Genomic DNA, 11,148 nt, shown 5'->3' with positions numbered 1-11,148 from the left:
TTGTCGGTGCAGTTTTTCTAAGCTGAATTTAGTCCTAAATTTACCTCTTCCTAGGGACGTTGTGAAGTTGTGCTTAATTGCTCTGGGAATCTCTTGCTTCATCTACAAAGGCAGATAGTACCACCTACCCTAGTTGCTGCTATGAGGACTACAGGAGTTAAATGATACTAAGCAGCCCAGGCCAGCCAAGGCCATAAGGCAGGTGCGGAATAAATGGTGACTCTCAGATTCCCACTACCTGCTTCATGTTACAGTCATTGAAAGCAGTGCACACTGCTGAGTATCTGGAGGTTGGGTCATCCCAGTGCTCCATTAGAACTGCTCCTAACCCAGTGTTCTGTGTTGAATGAAACTCCGTGATGTTGTTCACCTCCCCATCCTAATCAACCTACATTGGTCATGTGTTGTGTATGAGTGTTTCTGTTTCCTCAAAACTGATATTGAAATAACCCTCAAGCAATAGTTGTAAATGTCATGGCCTTGAGCGGGGTATGGTGGCACGTGCCTAAAATCCTAGGACTTCTGAGGCTGAGGCAGGAGAATCACTTTTCACTCTAGGCTGACCTGGGCCACACAGTGAGTTCAAAGGCAGCCTGAACTATACAGTGAGTCCCTGTCCCCAAAATAAGCATGGCCTTCAGCAGGTGATTGACTCATGAATAGGACCTGGTGCCCTTAAGAAAGGGGTGTTTAACCTGCACTCGCACCCTGTATGGACCCAATGTGGAGGACACAGCAAGAAGGTGCATCTCAGAAGCAGATCAGACCTCACCAGACACCTATTCTGCTGTGGCCTGGATCTCAGACTTCCCAGCTTTTGGGACTGAGAGGAAAAAATGTTCTACTCTTTATAAATTATCTGGGCTGTAATATTTTGGCATAGAAGCACAATAGACTACAATAGATGTTTAAAACAAGAGTATGATTCAATGGCTAGACACCTGTTAACCTATACTTTGCAATTATTTTTTTCAAAAATATAGCATTATTAATAACTTTATGTAACATTCATGGCGATCTTTATTATTCATTACATGTTGGAAGTAAAGTTGCATCAAAAAATATAAGCAGATTGTTATGGTTCTGTTATGATTTTCTCCCTCAAGTAGCTTGGAAACTGCAGTGTTCCATTTAATCATGCTTTTTCTTGAAGAAGTTAAAATAAGAGGAGTCTGCATCCTGTAAAAGTGACAGGAACATGAATCAGTCTTTACTGTGGACCCAAGTTTTTGATAAGACCTGCTTTTATAATCTGTAAATATCTAAGTATTTGGTATTTTTTGCTTTTGCCTACTAATTCATTTTCATTTTCCTGCAAGAAGTTGGAAGAAATTAAATGTCTAACAGGTGGATTACCCATTACAGTGGATTTCCTCAACAGTAGTAGATTGTCCAATGAGGACATAACATGGTTCTTTCATGATTTTCCTTTTCATATACATTGATGGGTTATAAGACATGGTAGTAACAAAGTGTAGGAAAGATATGTTTACTAATAAAATCCATTCAAAGCAATAGCCTTTCTTTGAGTAATCCTTCTTTACATTTTGGGGATTAACTATTACACTTGCTTTGTTGTATAGATTGAACTCTGCAGGCACAGTTCTTTTAGAAACAGCTGATTAACGTTGCTCACTAATGGATTTACACTGAAAGCCGGTGGAGAAGTGGTCAGCCTTTGCCCTCAGAGTTGGCCCCAGGCACCTCCATGATTTGTAGAGTAGCTGAGGAAGGAGGTAAGGGCACTAGTAGCACCCCAAGTGCTTGTGTCCATCAGAACTCAACAGGCAATGTTAAGGCGAAGCACACACAGACCGAGGCGCCCCCAGTTCCGGGGGAAGTGGGAGGGAAGGCGGGTATCACTCACAGCGGTGACAGCTGAATTGAGCCTGCTGGGATGGGCAGGAGTCGGAAGGAGAAGCAATGGGGAAAGGCCACTGTGGCGACACATACATCGGTCAGAGATTAAGTGGGAGAGAATCAGTGTCAATCTTTCGACTGCAAAGTGATTTCTCCAAGACCAGTGATCATTTACAGTAACACATCAGATACCTATGGGAATAGAACACTTTGCATACTTTTTCTTTTTATATCGTGAGATTGGGGGACAATTAGCAAGAAAGTGTTCTAAGAAGATGAAGATTTTATACTTTAAGATTGATACGTATTACTAAGAAATATATAAATTGCTCTTACCACACCACTCTTATGGTTTTCAATTCTCTTCTTTCCTAACTTGTTGCTTAGCCACCGGGCCCAGGTTGGCATATATTGCCACAAATATGTTACCAGCAGAAATGGTTGCTCTGCAATCCAAACCTCTTTCAAATCATTGGCCATGGTGATTAACATCAGCCGCACACAACGACTCGTTGCCATCTTGTAGGACTGGCCTCTGACACTGCCCACAACCTAAGAAAAGATTAAAATGAAGTGAGTATCCAAGCTAGCTCCCAGAACTTTTACATTAGAAAATCCATGCAGTTGTGGGGCCTCACGCCCCAAAGACATCTGTATATGCACCAATGGGTGTTGATAAATTTTTATAATATTTCAAGATGCCTAACAAGAATCATACAAATACCAGAAAACATAGTATGGATTACTAAAAGAAGTTTCTTTCTTTAAATTACAACTGCATCACTAAGGAGGACTTAATGCACATTTGAGCAAATGAAATCCCAAACACATGAAGACAAGGGGATGAAACGGCTGGAGACAAAAGGATTTCCTTAACAGTGAGAAAACCATTACATAACAGGGGTCACATAATGAGTGGGGTCTTAGCATCCTCATTAACCTTATTAAAATTCAGTGTGAAACACTACCAGCTAAGTTTAAGAAATTTCACAATGCCACACAATAAGCATTATCAGTACATCATAAACAGTTCTGTCCTAAAATCCCTGATACACACTGATAAAACACCAATATAAGGAGTAAATCATTTCAATGAGGCTGCAACCGGAAATTGTTACCTTTGTGACATCGTCAGCCAGGGCATTTTCCACCACACGTGACTGCACAGGTCCAGGGCAAACGGTAGAAACTACTATTCCCGGGTATTCTGTAAGTTCAGTTCGGAGGCTATTAAAAAACCCCTAACAGGGCACAAAACAGAAAAGTCAAAAGAGAAAAGCAAAGAAAAGGGGGAAATAAAACTGATATATCTCTGGGTTATCAAATAGACTCTAAAAGGCCTGAGCAAAGGCCAGGTAGTGAAACCATCCACGCTCGGTAGGCATTTTTAACTGGACTCTGGGGCAAATGGGAGCGCACACTCAGGGCCCTTCCAGACACATTCCCTTGGCAGTGGTTCTGGCCAGCAGGGACTTGCATTTTATTGTTGGGAAGCACGGGACAGGTTCAAAGCTGTCCCCCAAGGTTCTGCTACCCACCATGAGGATGTGTTCCCCAGGATTGCTGAGGGGTTCTGTTTATTCCCCCAAGCGATCTAAAGCACCAGTGTTTGGGGCAAAGAGAAAAAAGTAGGATTAGAACTTCATAAATTCTATCCCAGAGAACATTTTCACCATATAAAATCCATTTTGCTACTGTACCAGGATGAATTTCATTCAGAAAACTTTAGTCATTGGGGTGATGACTAGAACCAGCTCATTAAAAGGAAAGAAGACTGATGATCGATGATATTTGTAACAAGTCAGCCCAGCTAGGCTGAGAAACTAACCATGTCTACAGCAACTGACAGTAACAAAAATCTTATTTCCCTTACGTATCCTGTTGTTATATTAAGAAATGTTGCACGGCTGGGTTAACTACTGAAAAATATCTAAACGGCTAACCTGTGGTGCACTTGATATATGACCTGACTACCTGCACATTTGCCAGCCACCCACAGGCTGACCGGACTCACACAGGAGCTATGAGGTTCATGTGTCAGAACCCGACACAGTTCCCGATTTATGAGGGCACTGAACAAAATGCTGGGTAAAAGAACGGAGAACTCTTGTACCTTTAACATTCTGCCCTTCTGTAGCAAAACAGAGAGCACAGCCCCTAAGCCAATACATCATACACCACAGCCCCTCCTTGCTGAAACTCTTCCACTACAGTTTGCAAAGTTCTCAGTGATAAACAAGTTCGCACTGTACCTTGCTGAAAATCTGAAAAGGAAACATGTTCTTCAAACAGAGCCTCTGGGTCTCAGTGCTGAACTACAACAATAAGTAACTACGGCCTCAACCTGCCACATTCCAGCAGATCAAACCCAGGAATTACACAGCGTGTCCAGGAGGGCAGGCCAGGCGCTCCCTGCTCTGCCTGCCTGAGCTTTGCCCCGTGCTCCCCTGGAGTCACTGACTGTCCATTCATCCCTCAGTACCCTCAGGAAATCCTCAGGGTTGCGGCTGCTTCAGCCTTCTCTGCAACTGCCTTGTCTTTGCAGCACAAAGAGCATTTCTTCAAGACACTGTGCAATGTGTGGCTCCTTTAATCTTTCTCCACTATCTCGTCTTAAACCAAGGTTAAAAATTCACCCAATTCAAACCTTATTATCTCATAAACTATACGACCCAAATCAAACTTCACTCCTAGTCTCTGCCTTAAATAGATTTTCCTCTTTCAGTGAAAGCACAGAGAACAGAGCTGATATTGTCCCAGGAAGGATATGAGGCCCAGTCCAGGAGCCAGTACCAAACAGTGGCAGACATGTATAATTAGACCAGGAAAAAGAAACAGCAAGGACAAAGGGGAACACAAAGAAGTATCAAAACTGGAGAGGAAAAAGTGTCTGGAAGGTGTGCAGAAGTAAGGAGTACAGGAAACTCCTGCTCACCAGGAAGATACAGAAGGTGGAGGGATGGGTGTAGGGTGGTTCCTACGACATCTCAGCAGCATCAGGTGATACAGAAACTTTGCCCATTGATGGCTCTGCCCCTACACACATCTGGATCAATCCTACAGTTGAATTCAAGGTGCCTTACCCGAAGAGCATATTTGCTGGCGCAATATCCACTGGAAAGAGGCACCGATACAATGCCTGCCATGCTATTCACCGTCACAATCTTTCCTTGCTTCCTTTCGATCATGTGAGGTAGAACACACTTTGTTAAGGACACTGTCCCTAAGTAGTTAAGTTCTATTAGCTCCTTGTAGACATCCAGGTTGGCATCGATGACCAAGGAACGTTGGGATCTTCCTCCATTGTTGACCAGAATATCAATCTATTTAAATAAAACCAGAAACTTGGTGTTTGGGGATGTCCTCTGTGGATGGATGGAATTCCTAGAGATGGCTGCTTATGTTGCTAACATCAATGATCGAAATGAGGGCTGAGGTTTTAGCTCAGTGGTTCTGTGCCTGCCTGGAAAGCACAGGGCCCTCGATAAAATCAGTAAAAAAAAAAAAATCAGTAAAACAATACTTTGTTTCTAGAAATATGAAAGAAAAATATAAAACAACCACAATTCTCATTTTAATTGTGTACGAAAAGTTACAAATGTCATTAAGAAAAAAGGGGCAGCAGGAACTTTTTACTTTCTTTTGTCTGTGTGAAGAAATCGGTAGTACTTGTTACATCTGTAAAGTACTAATTACATAAAGTTAAAGACTCAGATGTGAAGAGGCTGAACCTACAGGCCTGAGAACTCTGCATGAACTCCCATTTCCTGAAATCTCTGAATGAGAACAACACTCATTGCAATGTACTGTGCAGCTATTTCAGAACCCAAAGCAAATCAACTAATGTTCCACTGTTGTCTAACCCTACTTACTCTACCAAACTCCTGGAGGACCGCCTTGGTAGCCACCTCATGGGAACTCCTGTCGGTCAGGTCCAGGGGCAGAACGAGGATATCCTTTTCTTTTATGATGCCGTTCTCTAAAGAAAGACACTTAAAAATTACTGTGAATATCATGCCATGGTTCAGTGACGCTCCTGGTTTCTCTCGTTAAGTTTAACCCGCACCCTCCACCAGCAGTTGTCAACAAAGTCGCCTGTGAGTGTCCTTTGATAGTTTCTCTCAGTGAACAACAGGAGGACTAGTGGGCTTGACAGTCAACACAAAGTTGGTGGCTTCACAGGAAGTAAAATGGCTCATTTCAGCTCCAAGAGAGACAGTGGGACATTAGAAGAGACTCAAAGAGATCAGACTATAGTATAAGCTAAATGAAGTAAGACTTGTACAGCAATTTCTGAAGCACTCCCGTTACATGTGCTTTCCAATAGGCTCACAGAGGTTAGTTGCTGTTTCCCACACATTGAAACCTGCACAACATGGGCTGAGACGCAGCTTAGCCGTAGAGCACTTGCCTACCATGCATGCAGCCCCGGGTTTAATCCCCCAGTACTGCCAAAAGGAGAAACAAAAACAAAAATCATAATTTATTCTTTTAATCAGTAGGAAGATCAGAGTACTACAGTCAAAGGACACATACTCAATCTTCTGTTCATCAGCCAGGGGCTCCAGGAGGTAAAGTAAGAAAAAGAACATAGTCTCTTCCACAATTTGCACCTATAAACACCGTGTTGGTCTGTACTTGGCCCTTTCTATATCTAGTTTTCAAAAAAAAAAATCATCAAAACTTATTTCCTCAAACTCTGATCATAAAACACAACAAGTAATCAGAAAAACAAGCAGAAATAGTAAATATGAAACACAATTCCATTAGGGTAAATGAGAAAACAGTGAATCGCCATGTGTGCTAGTAAAAGAAATGGCAAGGCTTGCACCGCTGCTGGGACAGAGACAGGAAAGCAATCGTGCTCCCACCCACGAAGGAAGCCTGACGAGCTTGTCTTTTCCGCCAAAGCAGGACTTGCCAGTCACAGCAGCGGAGCAATGTCTGCCGTTAGGAGCCGTGCAGTACAAACGCACAAGACACCTTTGAAGACAATGTCATGAAAGCATTACGTCTTGCTGAGGTTGAAGGGCAATGAACTCTCTTTACTGAGTGGTTAGTTCAATCAGCAAAATACAAGGAAATTTTACGAAGAATGAAAAGTAAAAGGGACCAATAACCGTGACGTGCTAGAAGCTGCAAAGTTATGTCAGTTTCGGTGCTGTATGGTTTCCAAGGCCTCATGAGCTCATAGGCAGGTCTTTTGGAAGGCTCCGAATTACAGAAATGCTGGAGCTGACTTGCTGTTTGGTGCGGGAGGAAGTGTGCTCTGGAAGGTTTATCTCTCTCCCTGGCTCCTCACTTTGTCCCCCTTTCCTGTCCACCAGGACACAAGCAGATTCCCTCCACCCAGGGGCTCCCACCATGCTGTGGCCATGCAAGGCCTGAGACCTCTGTGAGCCATAATGAGATGCCCGGGAGTCTTCGGGGTGCAGAGGTGGAATGTTACGGTGTGGATCAAGAATGTCCAGCAAAGGCCCCACGTGTCCATACTCAGGTTTAGAGGCCTTTGGAGTGTAACGCATAGTGGTAGGATTATTGCTGAGGCGGTGGTAGGAGGTGGGGTCTGATCAGAGGAGGAGGCTCACCACAGGGGGGGGTGATCCGGAAGGTACAGCTCCCGTCTTCCCCTTCAGTCTTTACTACTGGCCCCAAGATGGAAGCAGCTTTCCTCCACCCAGGGCCTCCCACCACACTGCCGACATTGCAAGGACTCAGACTTCTGAAACTGAGGTGAAATAAACCTTTTCTTCCTTTTTCTGTGTGTGTTGGATACTTTGATACTGGCAACATATCATAACTTTTTTATCTGAGCTTAGTTGCTATTTTGAGACAGGGTCTTGTGAAGTTGCTAAATTGCCCATGCTGGGATCGAACTTGTGGTCCTCCAGGCTTAGGCTCCCCAGAGTACTGGGATTACGAGCCTCTGCTGCCACGTGTAGTTCCTCAGATTGGATTTTACAACCACATTTCACTCCCTTTGATCCTATATGAAAAGTTCTCACACCATCCAGTTCTGGCTTGTTCCTGGATATGTCCCCAAACCTCATGCAGATTTCGATGGGGCTTTTTCAGAGGGGGCTGAATCCAGAGTGTGCGACGGTGGGATGAAGAGTGTGCGCTTCCTGCATCAGCCGACTGCCTGATCAGTTTGTCATCCTCCGAATTCCAGTAGCCTAGACAGAAGGCCCTTAAAGTCTTTCCCTAAAGACAAAAGCTACCTGGTCACTAGAAATCCGACAGTATTTCAGAGCATTGGTAGTTAAGAGTCAGTACAGAAACAGCTTAGAAAGATGCCAGAAACCAAAAGGGAGAAGCCGAGGGCAGGGGCTCAAGGAAAAGGAGAGCATCTAGGCCAAGGCAGGTGGAGTGTTACACACAGGTGCGCTAACTTCAGAATTCCCTCTCAGATTCCCAGAGCCGCACCTGAGTTGGGATTGATTCATTTTCCAGAACCAGGGCTGTGGCTGCAGGTTACTCACCCAGGCATCTTCTCTTCACTCTCTCCAGCTCCTGCTCTCTTCTGGCTGACAGCACCAGAGAGACTCTCTGTTTGGACAGCTGGTAAACCAGCTCCTCACCGATCCCACTGGAGGCCCCCGTCACCCACACCACCGTGTCAGTCAGCTCCTGTTCTGTGCAGGAAGAGGGGTGGGGGGCATGTGATGGATGACGCCCATCCGTCAGTCCAACATTAGCACACACAACGTTAAACACCACCAGGGGTCTGAAACCCAATATTCACAATCGATATTTTGAATATCCCAGGAAAAAATGTCCACCTTATTTTAAGAATAGGAATACAAACCCTGTTAGCAATAATTTCCATGGAATAGTTTGTGCGTTTCAGAACCTTGATGCAATTTCGTTTACTTCAAGCAAAGCCTGCTCTGTTACGATGCAATCGGCCCAGTCTTCTCAGCTCTTTCCCTCCAAGGCTAACACAGTCGGTCGCTGCCTCCTCTCCTCACGCGACACAGCCTCAGTCCCTCCCCGTGCACACACCTTCTGCCCCGGTCCCACTGGGCCATGCTTCCTCCTGGACAGCTTTGCCCAGAGCACAGGTCCGGATTCCCGGAGCCCTCCGAGCAGGAGGTGACTCAATCCCTGCCTTGTCCCCAGGGCACATGGTCTATGACAGAGGACCCTGTGGCCGATCACTGCTGTCTGGAGCCCAGCACAGAGCCATTTTTTACAGGTGCTGCTCAGTCACCAGCCTGTACAAATGCGGCCCAGAGAAGCCTGGGCCTCTCCGGGGCGTCTCACCGCCGACTCACAGGAGGCTGCTGTCCACTACATCGGTTTTCCTCTCATGTGCTGTGCGTGTCTCTCTTCCCACTCCGGAAATATGTGCGCACTTTTCTGGGCCTGGTGCATCTCTAAAATCAGTCTCACTTCGATCAAACATGGGAGATACTGTGCTGGGAAGCACAGAGCATCTCTAGAAGGACAGAGAAGAGGCAGGCAAGGGAGGCCTAGGTGGGGGGAATGTGCAAGGCTTAAGTTTTTGCAATGTACACCCTTTTATGTTTGAATTATTGAATTGCATGAGTGTACTTTCTGTTTTTTAAAATGACCAAAATAAGTCTATACAGACATCTAGGAGGGTAATTATTTCCTTCCTTCCTTCGTACTTTCTACTTGGTAGATTTTGCCAACATTCTGGCCTTAGCTATTTTAGGAATCTGAGTCTATTTCCATGTTCCTTACTGTTTTCTTTCTTCCCCATCCCAATAGGAGTCATTTTAGAATTTTTTCCCCTATAACTTACCTCAATGCCATTTTCATTTGATATATGGCACATACATCATTTATCATATGTAATTAGTTTTATGCATAAAGAAGTTTTATAAAGCTTACTGTGTAGTCAAAACCTAATTGACATTTTAATTGTAGTTATATTACATGTAAGAACTATTAATAGTTTTATAATTATTTGCTGAAAACTTGTAATTTTACTTATTTTCTTAGATAATATCAAATTTGTATAAAATTTGCAAACTGTTACTATACTAACAGAATGTAATTACATTTAACACTCAAAATTTTTTTCTTCGAAAGTAAAACAATTGGCAGAATTAAATGAATTTATTTGATTGACCCTAACTTTTAACTTTTGCTTCTTATAAGAAAATAACTGAACTCACAACCTGCCATATATGTAAATACTGTTATCAATTTACTTTTTTGTCATAATATGATGAGTTGTCTTGAATAATTACATAATAAGATATACTCTAATTTCATTTTATTTGGGTCCAAGTTAACACAAAGGAACGAAGGATCAAACACAAACACCCACCGGTCAGCAAATAGGCACAAGAATCCCACTGACTGAACCCTGGCAGTCATTAAGGAGAAAGACCTATGTTAACAGGACTGCAGTGTGTTTGCGACTCCTGATTTATAAAGATTTATAAAGAGACTCCTGATTTATAAAGAGCTACACTCCTGGGTGTGCAGCTCGGTGGTAGAGCACTTGCTGAGCACACTCGGCCCGCACCTACACATCTGCCACTTGGTCAGTGCTGGCCTTGCATGTGTGTTGCAGATTTTTGTGAATACTGCACAGTGCTGCACATGTGATACCCAAGGAAACAACCAGTGAAATGACACACCCAGTAAAGATTTTGTCTGGTAGGACGGAGGGGCACAAAACAGTCTTCCAGGCTGAGAACCAATTTTCTCCAGGAATGTGGCCACACCGACAACTCGGTCTATGTTCTGAACGACTTCCCACACACTCCATCACAGGCTTGGTTGACAACGCCTTCTTCCTAAGGCTTGTCAAGCTCAGAGGTTCTGTTTCTAAAGTGATGTGCACGCTCCTCCGAGCACAGAACACTTCACAAAGGAGCAGACACGAGCCTCACACATGAAGCAAGGCACAGACAAAAAGGGAAGAGCAGAAAGTCCCTCAGTGTACCAGGAAAGATCCTGCTCCAGACAAAATGCCAGTTCGGTTCTCTCCACTGGTTCACCCTTGCTCTATGGAGTAGGTGGACGGCCGACTGGGATTACATCAGATTTCAAAACTAGCGAGAGCAAGAAGCCCAGGATGAACAACTTCAGGAAGAACAGTCTGAGCCTCTCAGGCTGAGCAGGGGACACTCACTGTTTCTCAGCGTTCCCTGGACTCTGCACCATGAAAGTCAGGGGTCCCACTGTGCCCCGGGAGTCCCTGCTCACTGCTGGGCCGCAACCCCTGGAGAGGCTCCTGGCGGGAGGCCAACCCTGGTCATCTTCCCACAGGACAGACAGCGAGGGGCACACCGCTCCTCACCCCGG

At 44.5% G+C, this 11,148-nt stretch overlaps 1 protein-coding gene across 1 annotated transcript in view; it reads right to left on the bottom strand.

Annotated features, from left to right (window-relative positions):
- Positions 1-1,002: 1,002 nt before the first annotated feature.
- Positions 1,003-11,148, bottom strand: part of Dhrs7 (dehydrogenase/reductase 7) — a 10,481-nt gene continuing 335 nt past the window's right edge. Inside the window, exons 2-8 of the mRNA XM_010605905.1 lie at positions 8,889-8,924; positions 8,343-8,495; positions 5,733-5,839; positions 4,944-5,183; positions 2,979-3,101; positions 2,197-2,412; positions 1,003-1,179 (exon numbers count right to left, since the gene is read on the bottom strand). Of these exons, the coding sequence (XP_010604207.1) occupies positions 1,132-1,179; positions 2,197-2,412; positions 2,979-3,101; positions 4,944-5,183; positions 5,733-5,839; positions 8,343-8,495; positions 8,889-8,924 (923 nt within the window). The 3' untranslated portion in view covers positions 1,003-1,131. The remainder of the gene's footprint in view (positions 1,180-2,196; positions 2,413-2,978; positions 3,102-4,943; positions 5,184-5,732; positions 5,840-8,342; positions 8,496-8,888; positions 8,925-11,148) is intronic.

Source organism: Fukomys damarensis, unplaced genomic scaffold, assembly GCF_012274545.1.
Source record: "Fukomys damarensis isolate Sample0158 unplaced genomic scaffold, DMR_v1.0_HiC HiC_scaffold_21, whole genome shotgun sequence".
In the NCBI taxonomy this organism is placed as follows: domain Eukaryota; kingdom Metazoa; phylum Chordata; class Mammalia; order Rodentia; family Bathyergidae; genus Fukomys; species Fukomys damarensis.
Note: the sequence above shows the minus strand (reverse complement) of the source record. Positions and strands in the feature narration are given on the sequence as shown.